The 24,330-nt window shown below is 41.4% G+C and overlaps 1 protein-coding gene across 1 annotated transcript in view; it reads left to right on the top strand.

Moving 5' to 3' along the window:
* Positions 1-24,330, top strand: part of ZDHHC15 (zinc finger DHHC-type containing 15) — a 36,363-nt gene that overhangs the window by 3,276 nt on the left and 8,757 nt on the right. Inside the window, exons 2-8 of the mRNA XM_018562063.1 lie at positions 617-643; positions 751-845; positions 2,716-2,836; positions 3,356-3,425; positions 5,169-5,201; positions 12,860-12,980; positions 17,910-18,042. Coding sequence (XP_018417565.1) covers positions 617-643; positions 751-845; positions 2,716-2,836; positions 3,356-3,425; positions 5,169-5,201; positions 12,860-12,980; positions 17,910-18,042 — 600 coding nt within the window. The remainder of the gene's footprint in view (positions 1-616; positions 644-750; positions 846-2,715; positions 2,837-3,355; positions 3,426-5,168; positions 5,202-12,859; positions 12,981-17,909; positions 18,043-24,330) is intronic.

Below are 24,330 nucleotides of genomic sequence, written 5' to 3'. Positions count from 1 at the left end.
CTATTGACAATCGCAGGACCCTATTGACAATCGCAGGACCCTATTGACAATCGCAGGACCCTATTGACAATCGCAGGACGCTATTGACAATCGCAGGACGCTATTGACAATCGCAGCACGCTATTGACAATCGCAGCACGCTATTGACAATCGCAGGACTCTATTGACAATCGCAGGACACAAAGCATTGTCTATTGCAGCAAAATGTTGACCATCTGTACAGACTGTCAGTCCTTTCTGCTATTTTTGTATATTCATTTTATTCCTCCCACATCTCTGCCTCGCTGTATGAAGCCGGTTTATTTTATGGCATTGTATCTATATTTATGTCTGTTTCCTCCCAAGGTGATAGAGTGCAGAGAAAGCTAGCATAATGTAAAGGAAATTGCTAAACCCCTACAGAGGTAATTGGTGACCTTGGATTTAGTGCAGCAGCATAGCAACCAAGTCATTAATGGCTAGAAAGCATTTGCTACAACTAGTATTGGGGGGGGGGGGGGGTGTGGGGGCTCTGGTTATGTGTCAGCAGTGTTGTTCCTTTTTAATTTTTTTGTCAAAGCAATGGAATTGATTAGGCTTGTCTAGTTAAATCATGTCTTTTTCTTTTTCCTTGTAGTGACTATAGAACATTCTTTAGAAAGAGGTAAGCCAGTGTCATTTTGGTGTATATTCCTTTTTATTGATAATTCAGTTTTTGTGAAACAAGATTTCCTTTAACACTTTTCTCTGTCTCCTATTTCCCTTCTACAGCTTTATACCTATTCATGTTTCATATAGTCTTTTTACTCTTTGTTTGGACGTACTGGAAAGCAATTTTTACTCCTGCCAAAGAGCCAACAAAAAAGGTGGGATTCTTCTATTGATACATTATGTACATTTATAGGGTCAGTACATGCAGAACTGATATTTCAAGTTGTTGCCATCTATCCATAATTGAAACACTCATTAGCTTTGTCTCTCTCTGGCAGTGGGATCTCTGTATCTGAGTTCTTAGCTGTATCTACCAGACGCAGCTATTACAGGACAGTTCCAGTCTTTGTGCTGATCTTTCCTTTACTGAATGCAGCACTAAGAATGAACATCTGTGGCAAGGGTAATGCTGTACTAGGAAGTTTATTGTGTTACTCTTGCGGCTGAGGACTCAAGAAGCTAGTGGATATGTCAGCTAATAAACATACACTATATGTATTCTTTTAGTTTTTAACAGTCTCACCCTTAGATGCACTTTCCATTCTTCATATCCTATATATCAAATCTAGTATTTAAAGGGATTCAGGAGATTGCCGTATTCTGCTTAAAGAGCCTTCCTCCAGTAGAGAATTTAGCTGATCAGTGCACACTCACCCAGTGAGGTATCATCCCCACAACAGACTTTTGTTGTTTTTTCTAAAGTATCTATAGCTTCCAGCACACACTTTCTTGCTCCCCCAGTGATATCTGCACTTTAGCACACACAGCTCACTCTCCAACATCCATATCACTAGAGTGTTTCCAGCACACACAGCTTGCGTTCCAGTATGCATCAGACCAGTATCCATGCCACCAGTGAGAGTTGCTTCCCAGTATTCCTGAGACCTGTGACAGCTTCATGCCAGTATACACAGAGATCTGCCACCACTATTTTTGGCACCCTTTCCCATATTCATGTCACTAGAGTATGCTTAACCCACACAGCTCACTTTAAAGTATGCATAACGTCAAAAGACATACACTCCAGTACACACAGCATGATTTTACAGTCTCTGTTACTACCAGTGAGACATGCACTTCAGCACACACAGCTCACTCTCCTGTATCTATGGTACCAGTGAGATTTGGACACAGGCGCATGCAGCTCTTTTCCCAGTATTCATGCCAGTAGTGAGGACCATAGTCCAGTGCATGCAGCTCACTCCCAGCAAGATCTATACTCCAGCACACACAGCCCACGTTCCAGTATCCCTCTAGTAATATAGATATAGGTATCCCTCTAGTAATATAGACCCCTTTAAACCAGTAGTAGCCAAACAGTTTATCACCTCTAAACACGTTTTTGTTTCCTTTACAATCACACATTTTTCTATACTGAGAAAGGGTACACTCCAATCCAATTTATCCTGAGCATCAATGGCGCGGTTTAGCTAATATATATTTTCTCACTTATTGCTTTTTTTTAGAAGCTATCACTCTAGGACAGGACTACAGAAACTTTCTCCTCTCCTATTTTCTATAACATTAAAGCGAGGGGGGTGTCTGTAATCCCCAGAGATAACTGGGAACCATGTAACTAATAAGAAGGCAGCACATAGTTATAAGCTGACAAGATTCCTGGCAAGGTCATCAGGTATTTTTTGCAGTTACTGAGCAGACATAACAAAACACTTTAAATTGTATATTTAACAAACTAAAGGGGAGCAAATAAAAGAAGTTCATTATTAGGTTTTAAAGGCACTTTAAAAACATGTTGGGCCAGAGTTTTGCTGTAAGACTTGGAACATGCATACAGTGCCATAGGCAATTGTTGCTATAATAACATTGCTTCTTGACTATTGCGTGAGAATGAATAATGCAGATTATGACTCTATGTATCACAGGCAATTATAATCAAATTCTAGTTAAATAATAGGATAATCGTAGCTAGCTTTTATAGCTGCTCATAATATTGAGCTACATAGTTTACCTGTTACTAACAAAAGATGTGTAGTTGTATAACTGAATTCATACTTGTGCTTTCAGTTTTTGCTGCCTTATGCTGAAAAGGAGCGATATGACAATGAGGAGCGCCCAGAGATTCAGAGGCAAATCCTTGCTGAATTTGCAAAGACGCTACCAGTTTACACCCGGACAGCAAATGGAGGTTAGCCAAGAACATATTATTTTAATATCTCTGACATAATAAGCCTCTATGTTGCCCAGTAGCAGCCAGTCACATTCAGTCTGTCGGAATACAGCTATGGTGCAATCCTTGGCCCTGCACTGTACTATTTACTGAGATGGGGAGGGTATAGTGTCAAGTGCCAGTGGGGTGGCAAGTCCAATGACTGCTGACTGATCTTTCACCAGCCTTCATTCTTAGTGAGACCAATCTAGGGACCCTTTCATACTTTTGTAATGTATGCTGTTTTGTTTTCATGCATTTTGGCATTTTAATGTTGGTTTCTAACACATATCGATACATACGCATGGTTTTTCATCAAAACTGAAGTGGCCTAAATAAGCTATTTAACGTCTTCAGCCTTTCAGAACAAATCAGGTTGAATGTGACTAACTACTCCTAGCTGTTGTCTGGCATTTTTTATTTCCTATACCCTTTAGCCTTGTTTTATTGATGACAGTGATTGTTAACTTTTGACCCATACCTATATATGTATTTCAGCCATTCGTTTTTGTGATCGGTGCCAGGTAGTGAAGCCCGATCGCTGCCATCACTGCTCTGTCTGTGGGATGTAAGTATCTTACTGCCATTCAGTTTCATTGTGCCGGTGCAGTTTAATACACTACTTAGAAGGTGTGTCCTTTCAAAACAGTGGTCTAAATGAGTCCTCCTTTCAGAGTTCTGCAATCTACAACTTAAGGTTTATTGTGATTAAAGTAAACCTGTCGGTTACATCAATGCTAGACGTATCTAACCATACAGTCTCATTGCCATGTAATGTTGTGTGCAGTACTTTATGGTAATTCTCTCTTATTCTTCTGGTGGACCTCTGAATCTTAGGGGCATACTATATGCAGGGTATTGACTTCTTCGTAACATAAAGTTATGTCTTGCCCTCCTCCCTTCCTACACCATTGAACAGTGCAATACCAATGGCTTGACTGCAAGTAGAGGCTTTTGTATTTTACTATTAAGTTGTACATCTCCCATGCAGGCAGAAGTGAAGTCTTTGTGTATAGTGCTTAATCAGGATGTAGGGGTGCCTTTTAAATACCCTCTGATTTCTGTGAACCACAGTGCTACAGTGTGCCTGGATGTTGGCAGTATTGCTCGTTTGAACACATAAATGTAGCTGACAGGATCACTTCATTCTTTTTATTTTCATCTTGTGAGGGTAAACGCACCCATAGATGTATATTAACTTGATATTCATAGCATTTTTTTTGTTCCCACAGGAGTAGATGTTGCTTGGGTCAGCTTTTGTTTAATTGATACCCTCAGTAGGGCTCTGATGTTCACATTAAAGGAAACCTGTGCCAAGAGAAATATGGACGGTGGCATTGCTGATCCTCTGCTAAGAATGCTGTTTGTCTGTCTCTAGTTTTAGACTATGACCCTGGAACCCACACACAGATTATAAAGTGAGAGGGAATTCAGACCTTCAAATCCACATGCTTGCTACAGACCAATGCATCAATATTGAATCCATTTGGTCAGCATCACAGCTGGCATTTTCAGTAGGAGAGATCAACAATGCCAGCCTCCATATTTTTTCAGTAGAGGTTATTTGTAACAGAAACATAAAGAGGCATAATTGGGCCAATTTTCTCACCTATTCCTGTTTCTTCACTACCAATTCCTGTTGAGAGAGTTGCCACATTTTATAATCGAAATTTGCAACATGCAATCGCCTGTAGAGTCCTTTGTCACTGCCGACCTGTGTGTTTGGCACAATTATAGGACCGCCAGTGTTACTTTTATTGTTTCACATTCCAGTGGAAGACCTGCTGCCCTTAATTCATCTTGTTCTTGCCTTACACGTTAACTGCACGTTCTATTCTCTACAAATGAAGATATCAGCCTGGTAACCAACTTTCCTACTGTACCTGGCTGCACAAAATGTAAATCTTATGAATAGCAGGGGATTGAGGTTGAGTACTAATTAATATAGATATTACCCGAATAGTCATATATTGTGTTACTGGAAGGATTAGTATCTTTTCATGCCTTAGGGTAAACCCTTCATGAGAACGATATAGTGGACATGGCTGACGACATCATGAAAATGCTACTTTTCTGGCTATTATACTGGTCTATTAGGTTAAATACTTTGCATCATTGATTCAGAGCAAATATACAGAACAAAAACGTTTAAAAAACATTGCTCATCTGTATGCTTTTTCTGGCTTCATGACAGTCAGGCAACTAGTATTTAAAGAATGAAGCTGTCAGTGGCAGTCTCCATGTTTCTTTCAGGAAATTTTTCCTTTTTTTTGTTGCTAGTATATTTAAACTTCTCTTTATCTTGCCATAGGTGTGTCTTGAAAATGGACCATCATTGCCCATGGTATGTATCTGGAATAATTCTTGTATTATGCACTTTGCAAAGAAAATGCCACCCAAAACTGAAGCGTCCATAGTTGATTCTCCGGACAAAATCTTTTTCTGAAGTTTTATACGGTTATAGAGTGAGAGAGGGTTAGAACCCCTGTCATGGGCATCACAGAGAGAAGACTTGATTTTCTTTGTAATAGAGTTTAGGCTTCAAGTTGATTTATTTGTCCATTGCTAAAACCATCAAAGTTAGCTCAGCAATTCTGAGCTCTATACATAAAAATGCTAGTTGCCTGTCCGTAATGATTACCACCCTGTTCACTTATTAAGAGTCGCTGACCCAGAGAAAGTATCAGGACTTCTGATTTTCCTGGCCTACATACTTGTTTTGATATGGGGGAACACGAGTTGGTCAGCATTACAGACAGCGTTTTCAGCAGTAGTTACCTTTACCCATATCTTTAAAATAACAACAAACACACCTTTTTAGAAATGTTTAGTAATGACAATTTACAAACACATTCTAGATAATTGCCGGCTTTGAATTCTTTGCATACCTTATTTCTCCTTTCTTTCCCAGTCTTCTGACAGTGGCCATGTTTATTAAGGGCATATTACTAGCTTTCCTATTACTTCCTGGATTTCTGGCACATGTGACTAGGACATGTGACCATGCACATCATCTCAGGGGAGGAAAATGCCTTTCACTGAGATTAGATTTCCCAGCAATGCTCTGCTGATAAGGCAATCCCAGTGTGCATTGCTTTGGCAAACTGAAGTCATTTGCCCTTTTCAAAGCAGGAAGTGAATGTTCTGCAAGTGTAAGTATTTCAAAATCACAGCATTTTACACTTGACATGTCTATGTTATTATTAATATCATACATACAGGGATGCACCGGTAGAATTTTGAGTCTAAAGGTCTGCTTTAATAGTGGCAGTCCCCATATTTCATGACAGGTTTACTTTTTATGTTTAATCATTTTTTTTTTTTTTTTTACAACTCTAATTTCAAGTATTTTTGGGAGGGGGACATTAAGGACAGCTTTAAGTTACTGTTACCTGTGAGCATTAAAAGGAACCAGTCAGGGTAGATGCTCCGAGGCTCTGATTCTTCTCCTTCCTTCGTTGCCTGGTGAGTCACTGACCTAGAGACTTTCCAGGTCTTACTTGATGAGGATGACAATGCTGGAGGCACAAGCCAGCAGCAGCAGCTTCCATGTCCATCATGAGGGGCTCCTATCCTCTGTATAATATATTAATAATTTCAGGACTGGATAAGTCATCACTCTTTTAGTATTTCCGTGGGCAATATTTTATGATCTGCGGTGAAAGTTAGTTTTTTTTTGTTTTTTTTTTAAAGTTGCGGGTAGGACAGGTAGTTGGTTAATATTTTAAAGAAACACTAAACCAGCAGTGGCTAATAGATATGTAAAAGCTTCTAAACATCAAACAAGTGTAAATTATTTACCATGGCATGCATATGTCGGTGACCTAAGCATGTAATTGCCTGCAGTGTTTACTGCAATTACAACATTGGGATTTTACTTAACCAGCACACAGAAACCAGAGCACACACTGATCTGTCTCCTGATGCCTATCAATCCATCTCAAGATATCTATACACTGAGTGGCCAGATTATTATGACCACCTGACGTTTCTGGGCAAATTAGCTATAATTTTGCGCTGAAGTTGCTAGAGGGCCAGACCATTATAAATAGGGAAGCAGGTTGTTTACCACGACAGTAGAAGTGATTTATATGGGTAGAAGATGGAAGATATGGGTAAACAACGCGATTTAACAGCCTTTGAACGTGGGATGATTGTTGGCGCTCGGAGACATGGAGCGAGTATCAGCAAAACAGCAGAATTCGTTAAATGTTCAAGAGCAGCTGTTGTTAAAGTGTTTAAAGACTGGACTGTCAGCCGAAAATCTGGGTCTGAACGTGCGAATTGTGGCCGTCAGCGACTAGTCAATGTTAGGGCAGAACGGAGAGTGGCAAGACTGGTACAAGGCAACAGTGCATCAAATGACTGCAGATCTTAATCAGGGATCCTCTCAAATGATCTCTGAACGCACTGTTCCCGTACACTGCATCGTATGGGATATGGAAGCCGAAGGCCTGTTCGAACACCTTTGATTTCTGCAAGATAAAACGTCTCCAATTCGCACAGGAACACAAGGATTGAACAGTCGAGCATTGGAAAAAAGTAATGTGGTCCGATGAATCACGTTTCCAGTTGCATCATGCAGATGGCAGAGTGAGAATTTGTCGGGAACAGCATGAAAGCATGCACCCAACATGCATGAGTACAACCCTTCAAGCTGGTGGGGGCAGTGTTATGGTTTGGGGCATGTTTTCCTGTCATGATTTGGGCCCTTTAATTCGTGTGGAACAACGTCTGAATAGCACAACATACCAAAGTATCGTTGCTGATCAAGTTCATCCTATCATGTTGATGGCGTATCCCAATGGAGATGGCTTCTTTCAACAAGACAATGTGCCATGCCACGGTGCTCGCATTGTGCAGGAGTGGTTTCAAGAACATGAGGGAGAATTTACCTTGCTTAGGAGGCCCCCACAATCACCAGATCTCAATCCAATTGAGCATTTGTGGGGCGAAGTTGAAAGAGCCATCAGGCAGCTGGTTACACAACCATCAAATCTCGCAGAACTGGACAGTGCTATTCATCAGGCATGGGTTCAGATTCCTTGCATCACCTTTCAACATCTCGTGGACACAATGCCAAGAAGAATCGCCGCAGTATTGAAGGCAAAAGGTGGGCTAACGAAGTACTGATGGGGTGGTCATAATAATCTGGCCACTTAGGGTATAGGGCTCCGTTGACATATGGGCATCTCGTGAACGTGTACAAACGGGGAATGCCCATGCGTTGCCATCACAGGTGTTAGAAACTGCACGTACACACAGGGTACTTCATTTCCTCTTTTGGCGCGCGCCCAGGCACCCAATTGGGCCACTCCCCAAGCCTGCGACTGCCAGGGCGACGCATGTTAACACGATACTATGGTGTGAATGGAGGCTTACTGATAAACTTTTATGATTGTACATACATAAGCATATGATATTCCCTGCAAAATGTATCATAAATTGTCTCTTTCTATGTTTTTAAAACATATAACGATTTTGAAACCCCCTCAAAGAATGATAGTATATTTATTAATCTTCTATCAAATGAAAGTTATTTCTCTCTAGATAAAAAAACTCATACACAGAAATTAAAAAGAGACTTTAGCCCCCTGTCTGTCCATAAAATGGTGCAACTTGTGACATATTTATGTTCCTGTCGGTAAGGTGTGTGTAAAAAAAAAAAAAAATCTGTCTCAGAAATACCTCACTTAATCCAACATGGAAAAGCTCATCTTTACTTCCACTTTTCTTATCACCGATATGGCGGTACTTGTTCATGAATTTGTTGCAGCCATAGTGCCAGAATGTAAAAAGTGTTGTCCCCATCTTCCACAGTAAAACATTGGAGTGATAGATCCACTCACCAGACAGAAATGCAACTTCCAGCAACATTTTTACAAAGAGACTTCTTCAGCATTGTGTTAGTAGTTGTATTTTCCTCATGACTGGCAGGAACTCAACAGCCAATTTTGGTTTTTGTTCCCCTGCGGCCTACATGCTAGGCAGCCAGTGCTCTTCACCTTGCTAATAGTGTGGTGCACCTGTCATCCTGTGACCGCAGCGCTGAACACTGAAAAATGGCCTGGCCAGGTAGGGGATCTAAACACCTGGTCTTCAAGCAGTTAAAGAGACAGATAAGACAAGATCTTTCTTGAAAAGCCAGAAGGTGTTGGTTTGATACGTTACATTACAGTGAAGAGAAACCAAATAAATCTCGGAATGTGTTTCCACTATACATTGTTAATTGGAATGTGCAACTTGATGCACATCTTGTAGGTCTTGCACATTACATGATCATTAATAATTTGGCAGGTATCCAGTGATGTGTTTAGTTTGGTGAATAGTCACAATGTTCTGTTCTTTATAACCTCTTGTTATACAGGGCTGTAGTAATACTGCACAGAACAATAGGTGTAATTTACTATTTAAAAGGCTCAATGTGTCTCCTTTCCTTTTAAATACTTCACATAGCTTTTAAATGAGACCCTCCTGCTAAATTGTTGATTTTGCTTTGAGTGACGGCAGCCTGTGCATTTTTTTTTCTTTTCCTTTTTTTTTTTTTGCAGTTATTTTGCAAATGTATTTTCTTTGCAGTTAGATGTAAAAAAAATGTCCCCCTTCCTCTTGTAATCTCTGTTCCTTCTTTTCTGCTTTCTCTAAGTCTGTCTGAATTTGGTTTCTGGCTATCTGACTTGAGTGGAAAACACATTATTACCCAAGAAACCACAGCCTGTTTAGCAAATGAAGGAGATTGCTAAAGGAATTTAACATCTTAGCATTGGATCCAAGCAGCAATCCTATAGAGGATAGCATATATTAATATACGGTTCTGCTCAAAAGTTTGCATACCCTTGGAGAATTGGTAATATACTGTATGTACCCTTAGTAAAGAAAACATGTGAGTGAGCAGGCAAAACACATTTCCTTTATTTCTTATGGGATTCATATTCAACTGTAGGCCATAACAGAATGGCACAATCATAAAACAAAACATGGCAACAAATAAAAACAATTCAATGGCCTCTGTTCAAAAGTCTGCATACCCTTAGTTCTTAATACTGTGTATTGCCCCCTTTAGCATCAATTGTCTGTGAGGCCCTGAATTCTTGCAGGAGGTATAGCTGCCCATTCGTCTTGGCAAAATGCCTTTAGGTCATGCAAAGTCTTTCATCGTCTTGCATGAACTGCACGTTTAAGATCTCCCCAGAGTTGCTCGGTGGTATTAAGGTCAAGAGACTGATGGCCACTCCAGAACCTTCACCTTTCTCTGCTGCAACCACTGGAGGGATAACTTGGCCCTGTGCTTTGGGCCATTCTCGTGCTGGAAAGTCCAAGAACTTCCCATGCGCAGCTTTCATGCAGAACAATGCAAATTGTCTGCCAGTATTTTCTGATAACTCCCCAAAACATCAGTGAGCCGCCATTATGCTTCACAGGGGGATGATATTCTTGTCGCTATAGGCCTTGTTGACCCCTCTCCAAACATAGTGCTTATGGTTGTGACCAAAAAGCTCTATTTTTGTCTCGTCACTCCAAATTACAGTGTGCTAGAAACTGTGAGTTGTGTCAAGGTGCTGTCGGGCATATTGTACCTGGACTTTTTTTGGCATTGGCACAGTAAAGGCTTCTTTCTGGCAAATCGGCCATACAGCTCATTTTTGTTCCAGTATTGTCGTATTTTGCCCACACCCTATTTTTCCGGAGCAGCCTGTATTTCTCCTGAGGTTACCTGTGGATTTTCTTTGTATCCGGAACAATTTTTTTGGCAGTTGTGGCTGCATCTTTCTTGGTCTACCTTACCCTTGGTTATTTTCTTTTGCCCATGGCCCAGTATCTAGCCTGCTCAGTGCATCCACGTGAGAGCTAACAAACGCATTGACTATTTATACACAGACACTAATTGCAATTTAAAAAGCCACAGATGTGGGGAAATTGAGCTTTAATTGCCATTTTAACCTGTGTGCGTCTGTAACAAGGCCAAACATTCTAGGGTATGTAAACTTTTGATCAGGGCCATTTGGGTGATTTTCTGTTAAGATTTTAAGGAGCCAAACAACTATGTCATAATAAATGGCTTCATATGATCACTATTGCCAAAAGTATTGGGACACCTGCCTTTACACGCACATGAACTTTAAGGGTTAGTTCACACCATAGGCAGTGCGTTCCGGGCTGAAGGGTGCGTGGCGGGCCATTGAAGTGAATGGCACCGTAGCCACGCCCTGCGGCCACATTATGATCGCCCGCACGGGATTGCAAGGCACATTGTGCCTGCAATGCGGTCCGGTGTGATCAAAATAGTGCTAGCAGCATTTTGATCGCACCGGACTGCACTGCAGGCACAATGTGCCCTGTGATCCCATGTGGGCACGGCCACGGTGCCATTCACTTCAGTGGCCCACCACACCCCCTCCTGCCCGGCAAAAAAGTAAGCCGGCCGCAATGCAAGGCAGTGCATTCCGGCCAGAAACGGACCGGAACACACTGCTTCTGGTGTGAACTAACCCTAATGGCATTGCAATCTTAGTCCGTAGGGTTCAATGTTGAGTTGGCCCACCCTTTGCAGCTATAACAGCTTCAACTCTTCTGGGAAGGCTGCCCACAAGGTTTAGGGGTGTGTCTATGGGAATGTTTGACCATTCTTCCAGAAGCGCATTTATGAGGTCAGGTACGATGTTGGACAAGATGGCCTGGCTCGCAGTCTCCACTCTAATTCATCCCAAAGGTGTTCTATCGGGTTGACGTCAGGACTCTGTGCAGGCCAGTCCACCCCAAACTCGCTCATACATGTCTTTATGGACCTTGATTTGTGCACTGGTGCACAATCATGTTGGAACAGGAAGGGGCCATCCCCAAACTGTACCCACAAAGTTGGGAGCATGAAATTGTCCAAAATGTCTTGGTATGCTGATGCCTTAAGAGTTCCCTTCACTGGAACTAAGGGGCCAACCCCACACCATAATTCCCACTCTACCAAACTTTACACTTGGCACAATGCAATCAGGCAAGTACCGTTCTCCTGGCAACCGTCAAGCCCAGACACATCCATCGGATTGCCAGACAGAGAGGCGTGATTCGTCACTCCAGAGAACATGTCTCCACTTCTCCAGAGTCCAGTGGCGGCGTGCTTTACACCAATGCATCCGACGCTTTGCATTGCACTTGGTCATGTAAGGCTTGGATGAGCTAACTAAGGGGCCAACCCCACACCATAATTCCCACTCTACCAAACTTTACACTTGGCACAATGCAATCAGGCAAGTACCGTTCTCCTGGCAACCGTCAAGCCCAGACACATCCATCGGATTGCCAGACAGAGAGGCGTGATTCGTCACTCCAGAGAACATGTCTCCACTTCTCCAGAGTCCAGTGGCGGCGTGCTTTACACCAATGCATCCGACGCTTTGCATTGCACTTGGTCATGTAAGGCTTGGATGCAGCTGCTTGGCCATAAAAACCCATTCCATGAAGCTCTCTACGCACTGTTGTTGTGCCAATCTGAAGGCCACACAAAGTTTGGAGGTCTATAGCTATTGACTCACTGCAGACAGTTGGCGACTTCTGCGCACTGTGCGCTTCAGCATGCGCTGACCCCACTCTGTCATTTTACGTGGCCCACAGCTTCGTGTCTGAGTTGCTGTTGTTCCCAGTTGCTTCCACTTTGTTATAATACCACTAACAGTTGACCGTGGAATATTTAGTAGCAAGGAAATTTCACGGATGGACTTATTGCACAGGAGGCAACCTATCACGGTACCACGCTTGAATTCACTGAGCTCCTGAGAGCGACCCATTCTTTCACAACTGTTTGTAGAAGCAGTCTGCATGCCTACATGCTTGATTTTATACACCCGTGGCCATGGAGGTGATTGGAACACCTGAATCAAATGATTTGGAGGGGTGTCCCATTACTTTTCAATATAGTGTATATATAATAAAATCTACAATTCATAAAATGTATATTTGTGTATAAATGTATATTTTACATGTATTTACAGTTTTTCAATTATTTTTCAGGGTGAACAACTGTATTGGATTTTCTAACTATAAATTCTTCTTGCTGTTCCTGGCATATTCCATGTTGTACTGTTTCTATATCGCTTCCACAGCTTTTAAGTACTTCCTTCTTTACTGGTCGGTAGGTATTTTACTGTCTATAGTGCATGCTCCATTTGAGTTGTTTTGTGACTCTTGGTATCTTTAAGACTGTTTCAAAAGAGTTTTGTAGTTTTGCTACAATGGTAATAGATATGCTTTAGTCGTGTACTTCTACCAGTACACAACATATATGACAAAACATTGTTTTACATTTTTACCATGGAACTGATTGGCCATAACAAAAAAAAATCAGGATCTTGGCTTTGGAAGGATGGGATGTTTATAATTTATTAACCACACATATTTCATGTTGTGTAACTTACAGAAGAGTTGTTTTGATCCCTCGTTCACACCTGACCGTTTTGTAGCGCGTTCTACGCTCGACGAACGCTCTACAAAACGGTCAAAAATATAAATTGCATTGTAGTCAATGGCCTCGTTCCCACCTTGCCGTATTTCTGCCCGTCCCTAACGCCCTAAAAAATGGCCCACGCCTGAAAAGGTCCAGGTACTACTTTGGGCTGTTTTGTAGGGCGTTTTCCATTGGGATACAGCCAAGTAGCCTTCGGAATCGCGCGACGGTCGCGCATATTACAATACGCCTAGGTGTGAATGGGGCCTTAAAAGGAAAATATTGAACTCTGTTTTATAGGCCCTGTTGTGTAACATCAATGTAGACAGTTAATAATTATTCTAAAGATAATTAAAATACGTGCCCCATTGCTGTCTTTGAAATATGTTTTAAACGTATACTCGCATTAAAATATTTAAATTAACCCTTGAGATGCCTAAAGGAAGCATGGCGTACTGCTCAGTTTTTTTTATTGTGTACCTCACCTCCTTGGTGAGCTGGAGACCACTGGAGGTAATATTAAGATGGAGAGTGGTTTGAAAGAGATCAGAAATGTCCATTTCTGTCGCCCCTGCTGAGACTGAACCCAAAAGTGCTCAGTATGAGCACTTGCGGATCATAGCTGCCAATGTCCTGGCACAGATGCTGGGTGCAGTAGCAGATCTCATCGGATTGCCAGACAGAGAGGCGTGATTCGTCACTCCAGAGAACATGTCTCCACTTCTCCAGAGTCCAGTGGCGGCGTGCTTTACACCAATGCATCCGACGCTTTGCATTGCACTTGGTCATGTAAGGCTTGGATGCAGCTGCTTGGCCATAAAAACCCATTCCATGAAGCTCTCTACGCACTGTTGTTGTGCCAATCTGAAGGCCACACAAAGTTTGGAGGTCTATAGCTATTGACTCACTGCAGACAGTTGGCGACTTCTGCGCACTGTGCGCTTCAGCATGCGCTGACCCCACTCTGTCATTTTACGTGGCCCACAGCTTCGTGTCTGAGTTGCTGTTGTTCCCAGTTGCTTCCACTTTGTTATAATACCACTAACAGTTGACCGTGGAATATTTAGTAGCAAGGAAATTTCACGGATGGACTTATTGCACAGGAGGCAACCTATCACGGTACCACGCTTGAATTCACTGAGCTCCTGAGAGCGACCCATTCTTTCACAACTGTTTGTAGAAGCAGTCTGCATGCCTACATGCTTGATTTTATACACCCGTGGCCATGGAGGTGATTGGAACACCTGAATCAAATGATTTGGAGGGGTGTCCCATTACTTTTCAATATAGTGTATATATAATAAAATCTACAATTCATAAAATGTATATTTGTGTATAAATGTATATTTTACATGTATTTACAGTTTTTCAATTATTTTTCAGGGTGAACAACTGTATTGGATTTTCTAACTATAAATTCTTCTTGCTGTTCCTGGCATATTCCATGTTGTACTGTTTCTATATCGCTTCCACAGCTTTTAAGTACTTCCTTCTTTACTGGTCGGTAGGTATTTTACTGTCTATAGTGCATGCTCCATTTGAGTTGTTTTGTGACTCTTGGTATCTTTAAGACTGTTTCAAAAGAGTTTTGTAGTTTTGCTACAATGGTAATAGATATGCTTTAGTCGTGTACTTCTACCAGTACACAACATATATGACAAAACATTGTTTTACATTTTTACCATGGAACTGATTGGCCATAACAAAAAAAAATCAGGATCTTGGCTTTGGAAGGATGGGATGTTTATAATTTATTAACCACACATATTTCATGTTGTGTAACTTACAGAAGAGTTGTTTTGATCCCTCGTTCACACCTGACCGTTTTGTAGCGCGTTCTACGCTCGACGAACGCTCTACAAAACGGTCAAAAATATAAATTGCATTGTAGTCAATGGCCTCGTTCCCACCTTGCCGTATTTCTGCCCGTCCCTAACGCCCTAAAAAATGGCCCACGCCTGAAAAGGTCCAGGTACTACTTTGGGCTGTTTTGTAGGGCGTTTTCCATTGGGATACAGCCAAGTAGCCTTCGGAATCGCGCGACGGTCGCGCATATTACAATACGCCTAGGTGTGAATGGGGCCTTAAAAGGAAAATATTGAACTCTGTTTTATAGGCCCTGTTGTGTAACATCAATGTAGACAGTTAATAATTATTCTAAAGATAATTAAAATACGTGCCCCATTGCTGTCTTTGAAATATGTTTTAAACGTATACTCGCATTAAAATATTTAAATTAACCCTTGAGATGCCTAAAGGAAGCATGGCGTACTGCTCAGTTTTTTTTATTGTGTACCTCACCTCCTTGGTGAGCTGGAGACCACTGGAGGTAATATTAAGATGGAGAGTGGTTTGAAAGAGATCAGAAATGTCCATTTCTGTCGCCCCTGCTGAGACTGAACCCAAAAGTGCTCAGTATGAGCACTTGCGGATCATAGCTGCCAATGTCCTGGCACAGATGCTGGGTGCAGTAGCAGATCAGGAAACCCCGTGACGAAGAAGCAGTACTTTGACTGACGTTTATTCCGTCATGCAACGCTGTACTGAAATGTATTTTATGCAATTTTTTGGGGACAGATAGAGCTTTCTTTTGCTGGTATTTAAACACCACTGGGGTTTTTATTTTTTACTATACAGGTATTCCTCACTTAACGACCGAGTTCCGTTCCTACGACCAGGTCGTTAAACGGATTGGTCGTTAAGTGAGGAACTCTGTACAGTACTGTATAGCGTTGCCGATGTACAGTACCGAACAGTGTACTGTACATCGGGCAATGGAAATACTTACCGGGACCTGCAGTGAAGATCGGAGGATGTCACTTCCGCCGGCGACACGTCGCACTGACGCTGACGCGCAAGGTCGGAGGTCGATCGGCGGTCCGTCGTAAGTGCGAGTGGTCGCAAAACAGTTAAGTCGGTAAGTGAGGAACATCTGTAATTAGGAAAAATGACAGAAAATTTTGAAAAAGAAAAAGGTTTTTTTTTTTTACATTATGTTAGGAAACATTTATTATTACCCAGTTTTTTGGTAAAATATAAAAGACGGGGTCACGTCGGGTAAATAGACACCAAACATGTCAAGCTTTAAAATTGCACGCACCCGCGAAATCGCAGAAAACTAACATACCCAAAATTGGCCATAGGCGACACTTTAAAAGCTTTTACCGCTCATCAGTTTAGTGTTATCAGTGATTGATGGCCCTACAATTATTGCTCTCACTCCGACGTTCGCGGCGATATTTAACGTGCGGCGTAATGGCCGCAATCGTCTTTTTTGCACGTATGCGCCCCCAACGCATGTTTTTTATGGGTAACTTTAAACTTTGGGGGGGAACCCACATTCCCCCCCCCCCCACTAAACTTTATTGCTATCACATACGGGGCTAATTAAACTCCCCTATGTGATGGCAAAATATGTGACAGGTCCGCGGAAGGGGGGGGGACCGATCGGCACCCATACACACGATCCGCCGTCTCTACAGCCGGCGGATCGCTTGTATGGTAACAGGCATCGCTGCCTGTTTTTAAATATCTGCCATTTCCCGCTCGCGCGCTGAGCAGCGCACGCGACAGGGCGTGTCTAAGCGGATGTCCTAAAGACGCACGCTCAGATCTAGAGAGCTTCCGGCCGGCCATTTTTTTTACTAGGGCCGGCCCGGAGGCAGTTAATGGGACTTCCGGTATCAGCGAGTACCGGAAAAAAAATATCAGTACTCCTACTCGATACTGAAAAAATGGTATTGGTGCATCTCTAATATATAGCCCTATCTGTCCTCTAAAAAAACAATTTATAATATGTGTGGGTGCACATTGTAAGAAAGTATATTACTGCTGTGGAAGCAAAAATTTTAAAAGGGTGTTGGTCATTAACGAACAGAAACTAAAAACAAGCTCAGTCATGGTTGGTTAAATGAGTACAGGTATAGGAAACGTCTGTGGTACATGTAGTCATATTGTTTAGCTCTTTAAATGCAATAAGACAATAGCAAAATGTTAATGTATATCTTAAATCTAGGAACAAATAATTGTTATATTGCAGCTTACCAGTCCTTCGATATGGTGACTCTTCCATAAATACAGTGGGGGAGTAAGTGTAGCCACCCAGGGATAGGAAGTGTGTTAATCACAGGATCACTAGGTGAAAATAAGGGGGGGGGGGGGCCTGAAAAAAGGAGAAGGAATCCTGGCATCTCATCTTGTGACTGGTAAGCTGCTATACATATCATTTTTGGGTTTAGGGTTCGTTAACACCAGATGCAGTCTGTTCCATTTGGCAACTGCATCAAAATTACGTCACACTGCTTTCCAATGTGATTTCTGGTATTCTGTTCACACCAATGCTGTCCGTTCTGATGCAGTCATAAAAAAATACTGCTTGCCCCATTTAAGCTGCACCTGATCGCAACGGAATGTATGCAAACGTACTGGACTGCACCTGAAAGCCACTTTAGATTTTAAGAAAAAAGCTGCAAAACGCATTGCACTGCCGCTGCGCAGACACCCACAGTTCTCGTGGGAACTAGCCCTCAGATGCACTTGAAGAGGATGTCATTTAATAGGCAGAGGTGCACAGTAGGCACAAGTGGGTTGAATCTAATTTTTGTTTTGTTCTTACAGGGTGATCTAACAAATAATCGTGCAAAATTCCATGTCCTTTTCCTGCTTTTTGTTGCTCTGATGTTTTTCTTGAGCCTAGTGTTTCTCTTTGGATATCATTGCTGGTTAGTGGGTCTAAACAGAACCACCCTTGGTAAGCTTTTAAACCTTTTTATTACCATTTGTGAGGCATAATGACTCAAAAGCCTGTCTTTGGAAAAATGTACATTTGCTTGAAAAGGTCAATGTAGCATTTAAAGCCTTTGGGTACCCCCGCCCCCCATTATGGAGATTTAAGTCCACTCTCCACAAAATGGAGGTTGTACAGACATTCAGTGCAAATAGCGGTGACATTTTTTTTTTTCGTTTTGAGTTGCTGAGGAGCAGCAAAACCTCTTATTTTGACTTGTCTGCACTTTTAGCCCCACTGTGTTCTAGCGCACTGGGGGCAACTTCCAAAGTCTGAGTTTGGGTCAGGACTTTGGTAAACAGAGAAATGGCAAATGTTGGATGCACTGAGCATAATGTATTGTTTTTATTTAAAGAAAAATCCTTTTAATTGAATTGAGTGTCCCTAGGTAACATATTTGCATATAAAGTAGAGGTTAATACTGCTATTAAACACCCATTGCTGGGACTACTTTCACCGCAGTGGCTGACATAATAGGTGACAGAACTGTCTAGCTAGCACATTAGTGTTTTTTCTACTTTTATGCACCTATTATTTGATAGTAGAAAAAAAGAGCCAAGGAAAACATCCAACGAGATGAACTCCAAGGTCAAGGTATATCCCTGTCTGATTTAATCATCTGTTGCTTTTTGAGCCAGTAGGATTCCACTGTTGAAAGAAAAATCTAGACTGGAATTTGCAAAAATGCATATTGACAAACTGTAAGGCCTCATGCGCACACACAACGCAAGAGCAACATTGTATATTGCGTATATTCCCGCACTGTATGTAATCCCAGAATGCATCATTCTTAATAGAACTTTTAATGCACTGCACGTGCGCACACACGTAAAATATGGAGCCCAGACGGATCTCGAGTCCATTTTTTTTTGTGCATCTTTACTCAGTGCAAATATACGGCTCCACACGCAGCTATGTGTATGGGGCCATTTATTTCCATATGGGAAAATACGCTGTGCGCATCCATACGCAGCGTATTGTACGGAAGTGTGAATAAGGCCTAATGCTTCTAAGAGAATGTCCTTTGGACAGATGAAATAACTGGAGCTTTTTGAAACATGGAGGAGGCTTGGTTGTGTTTTGGGGCTGTTGTATTGTGTCTGGCGTGGGATGCCTTGAATCTGTCTAGGGGACAATGAAATCCCAACAGTATCAAGAAATTCTAGAGCAAAACATACTGCCCAGGGTTACAAAGCTCTGTATCATTTGCAGGTTATGGGTTCTCTAACAGTATAACGACCCAAAACACACAGCTAAAGGCACCCAAGAATGATTAAGAACAAACATTGGACTAGTCTGTAGTGGCCTTCTATGAGCCCTGATCTAAATCCTATAAAACATCTATGGAAAGAGCTGGAGAAGGCACTCTGCAAACTTGAAACAACTGAAGTAGTTTGCTCAGGGAGAGTGGGTCAAACTACCTGTTTCCTAAGTGTTATTGAGGGCTACAGATTCTGCTGGATCAAAAATAGAAAGCGAAATTTGATTTATTTATTTACAATATAGAATAAATAGTCATGGAGGCCGTGTTTTTTTTGGGGGCGGTTAGTTTGAAGTTATTTCAGAGAAAATTTTGGGTTCTACTTTTTTTTTCATCAAAAGGTACCAACAAATGTGTCCACGGTTGTATATTTTAGATCATGAAAACTTTGAATCCACATTTTTTCCCCTCACTCTTGCCAAACTTGAGCAACCATGAAAGAACATTTATCTGCCTTGGCGCACAATTCTCTGTCATCTGTTGATTCTTGTCCTTGCAATTTTATTTTACTATCTACATCTTTAAGGGGCATTCATATAAAGCAATGAATCTGACATTCACCAAACATTCACTGCAAGTGAATATTCTAGGTGCATGTGTTTTTAAATTACAGTGATTGATTCACCACCTATAAAGCAGTGTATGCGACCATTACCAAACATTTTAAGTATGCCCCTAAGTGTCCTCTTGATCCTTATTAGCTTAGTATGGTTTTCGAATCCCCAAAGTGTTTAATATTCAGTACACTCCCCATTATTCGGCATTCAAGCAACCGGCAAAAATCTCGAGGACATAATATGTGCTTCAGCGTATATAATATGAGCAATAATCCGTAATCCGTGACCGAACGGCAATCGTGCACAAAACCGTGTGGACGGATGCGTGGTCACAAAATAGCACACCACTGCTGATCACGCTGGCATTGCCGTTATTTTCTAATGGCGCCCCAGGCAAAATCCACGGTTTCCTGCCACGATACTGCCCGTTCAATAGCGCACGATCGCGGTTTAAAAAACCACATCATACGTGTTGCCAAAAAAGGTACATGTACCTTTTTTCAGCGATTGCCGTGCGGATGTAACCCCATTGCAATCAATGGGGCCGTGCAGCAACCTCTGTGTACACCCGCACACGATCTCGCGATCCTGGGACACGGGTCTCGGGATCGCCGAAGTCTGAACCAGCCCTCAAGCAACCAGAAGCTACAGTTATCTGTCATCTACCGATCCCTGTAGGTGCTGGAAAACTGTGAGTTCACTGTAGTACTTTTCTTCTTATACTGTCATAGGCCTGTTTGTTTTGTCAATAGTCAGATGGTGTAAATGTAAGACATTTCTTAGCATCATGCGTATCAAGCAGATTTGATCCGTGTTTGCCCTGTTTTTGTGACAAACACATTTATAGTCTCCCTCAGTTTCTTCAACATAAGGCTTTATTCTCATTGTTAACATTTTTGTCAATGGTTTAGCAGGGGGATGCCACAGTAGTTCTTGGTGCTTTACCTCCTTTCTTTAGTATAGTGTTAAATATTCTCACATCTGTATAAAGTTAGCCCTCCTTGTTGCATTGTATCTGAACTTACCACATCCTCTTGTGGTGCTATATTGTGTTTCTATCGTTTGATGGCTATTTCTATTTCTTCGTAAGATCAGGCCAGCTCCGATTTTTTTTTTTGTTTTTGTTTTGTTTCTGGGCCATCACTTTCCTTTTGTTTAACAGTTCTTCAAAGAATCCAGTCCACATACCGGTATTTAAAATGTTCTTCTTCCCAATTAGGTTTGCATTTTGTATGTTTCCACTTTGTAATTTTGCAGTTGAAACCTTTTGTTTTCTTCACTAGTCTCTTTGAACACATTGTTTCTTTTCAAACAGATCTTTTACTCACTGGTGTTTTTTCCCTTTCATTTCTCTTCTCTCCCCCCTTGCCTACAGAAACAGATCTGTGCAAAATGATTTAAATTAATTAAAAAGGACAAACGAATTGATTTTATATGTGTATATACACCCCCTTCAAGTCAGTATATATTAGATGTATGTTTGCAGCAGTTTCTGTGGATAGGTCTCTTTTAGCTTTGTACATCTGGACACTGCATTTCCAAAACCGCTGAAGCTCTCTCAGGTTCCGTGGGGATGGAGAGTGAACAGCATTTTTTAATGTCCAGCCACAGACTCTGTTGGATTGACATCTCATCTTACTTGTTCATTCCAGGAAATTAACATTGTTGCTTTTGTTTTTCCATCCATTTTATTGGTTTTAACAAGTAATACAATGAAGTAAAGCTGGCCATACACTCATCTGTTTTTTTCATTCAACCCACGGGCTGAACGGAAAAAAATAGACCTGATTCTTCCATCAACCTAAGAGCGCGTCGATCGAGGAATCGCCGCTGTTTACATACAGCAGCTGCCGGCACCTGTCAGAATACCAGACCAGAGCGAGAAGTTCAATGGCTGCCGGCTCTGATCGATCGTAGATTTTTCCACCGGCTCCTTCGATCAGCTGATCGAGGGATGCCGATTGAGAGGGTGCCGACGGCAACACACACTGTGCGAATTTCAGCCGGTTCCTCAAAATCCAGCCGAAATTCGAACAGTGAATGGGCACCTTAAGGCACTGGTATACATGGGTCTCATATACAACAAACTAGAACACAACAAGCATTTAGGGATGTAGACAATAAAGAAAGCTACATTAGTTGCTGCGATCTAATCTAAACCAGCACATAGATAAAATAGCTACAAAGTGACCCAATTGAACCACAGTTTGTACATCCAAAGTATCATATTATGTGCCAACAAGGCATAGAGAGAGACATCGGGAGCGAAAGCAGGGAAACACAGTCTAGAATAGAAATCAGAAAAAGAAAAAAAGTGAGGGATAGAGAGGGTTGGTCTTTTTGTTTTTTTAAAGCAATTTATATGGATTTGTGCATTGGGTCATTGTGCTGAATGACCACATTTTCTTCCTAGGCTATGATATCTTAAGAACTCAATCAGGATTCCCTCTAGGATTTCCTTGTACATTGCTGCCTTTATTCTACCATCTAACTTTACAAGCCTTTCAGGGTCTGCTGTAGGAATCATACCCACAACATCATGCTGCCACCACCATGCTTCATGGTATTGATAGTGTGTTTATGATTTATGTGTTTGCATATGGTCTGATTGCTCAATTTGTGGTAAAGTCAGCTGACTCCAGAGTCTTGTTGCAAACTGTTGATGATATGTCCTGTAAGTTTTATTTACCAGTGGCTTTCTTTTTATCCACTCTCTGAAAAAGCACCCAGGGAATAGTTGTTGCATGCATAAATTCTCGAGTCTCAGCCACAGCGGCTTGTATTATTATACAGGATTTATATAGCACCAACTGTTTGCGCAGCATTTACAATACAAGGAAGACATTACAATACAATTCAAGACAAGATGGTAAGAAGGGCTCTTCCCGGGAGGGCTTACAATCTGAAAGGCAGGGACAAGTGATACATGAGTAGGTAGCTGTGTGGAGATGAATTGTTTGAGAACGTATATCTCCTTTACAATAGTCATAAGTCTCCTGGTGGCCTCCCTCACTAGTCTCCTTGGGCAGTCACTACCTTTTGATGGATGGACAGTGCTAAGCATTTTTAAAGCTGTGCCATGTTTTTTTTTTCTTAATTGATTAAACTGTAATCCAAGGGCTATTTATTGACTTAGAAATGTTTTCACTTGATTTGAGTAGCTTGGAGTGTTCTTTTGCCTTCGTGGTGTAGGTTATGCCACAATACTAACTTACCAGCTGTTGAGCTTTTTGCAAAATTTGTTTTTTTTTAATCTGTTTTTTTATTTGTTCATGATCACAGATACATTTGCATGTTCCTAGTCATTTCTTCTGCTTTATAATTCTCTTTGGCTTTTCTACTTTAATTTCATATTATTCATACTTGTGACTGTATTTAGGAAGTACCATAAAGTCGTCTGAATCACAATGCAGTCCCGTCATGTGATAGACATTCATTATATCTATTCCATGCCTTCTGTTGATTTTGGTTTTGTGTTTTGTCAGACAATGTCCGTGTTGCTTCATGTGCATTACGCTTTTATTTTTGCAAAAGGTGCTGCCAATCATCCTAAATTTAGAATCCGCTAATCTTGTTCCATTATTGCTGATTTCATGCAAACTGTAGGGCTTTGCCGTTGGTATATACGCATCTTTTTGGCCCCTAGTCTTTTTAACATCACACTCTAATAGGTTCGTATATACAGTACTCTTCCTCTGCTTCTTTCCTATGACTAGGAGCATTCATAAACGAGATATCAAGTGTTTACCACTTATAGGTGTAAATCCAAGAAGTGTCTGCTTATTCTCCTCTCTACAACAAATTCTGTTCCAAATGTGTTCTTTTTGTGCCCACTCTAGAAAATGGTACAATTAATACAGTATTAAATGGCTACTCTTCCACTCTACCCCTTGATTAGATATCACTCCTGCTCTGTACTTCCTTAATTCTTCCCCAGAGTAAATAGGAGTCCCAGCTCTTTGTAGGCGAGCTATGTTCCAGGTCAGGATCCTCATAATTTTTACTTTGGACTGGCTCCTTTAGTCAGCACCAATCTGGAGGCTTTTTTTCTGTGTGGATCATCACTGGATACCATCCTGATATGGGTAACCCTACTGATAGCTATGCTGCCACCAAGACAACTGTTGGGGTGATTTGAACATACAAGCCCCCACCACTGTGTCAAGGTAATGTTACATTTAGTAGCTGTACACAGATTTTCTACCAAGACTGATCTTTCATGTGCCATTGAACAATTGTTTATTGATCATACGGCACATTTAGTGTAATCAATTCCTGAAAGATTGTTTTTTATAAAAAGAAACCTATCACTATATTGAAAGATCATATTGCTTCACATATGGCCTGCACTGTAGCTTTCATTTTAAAGCTCTAAAGTATGTTATAATGGCAGTGCTAGAATATTAGGTTGAGGTAAAATACTGAGGGTGGTTA

The sequence above is a fragment of the Nanorana parkeri genome, unplaced genomic scaffold (genome assembly GCF_000935625.1).
Source record: "Nanorana parkeri isolate BGI_ZX_2015 unplaced genomic scaffold, ASM93562v1 scaffold559, whole genome shotgun sequence".
NCBI classification, from domain to species: Eukaryota; Metazoa; Chordata; class Amphibia; order Anura; family Dicroglossidae; genus Nanorana; species Nanorana parkeri.
This window is presented reverse-complemented; position numbering and strand designations above follow the sequence as displayed.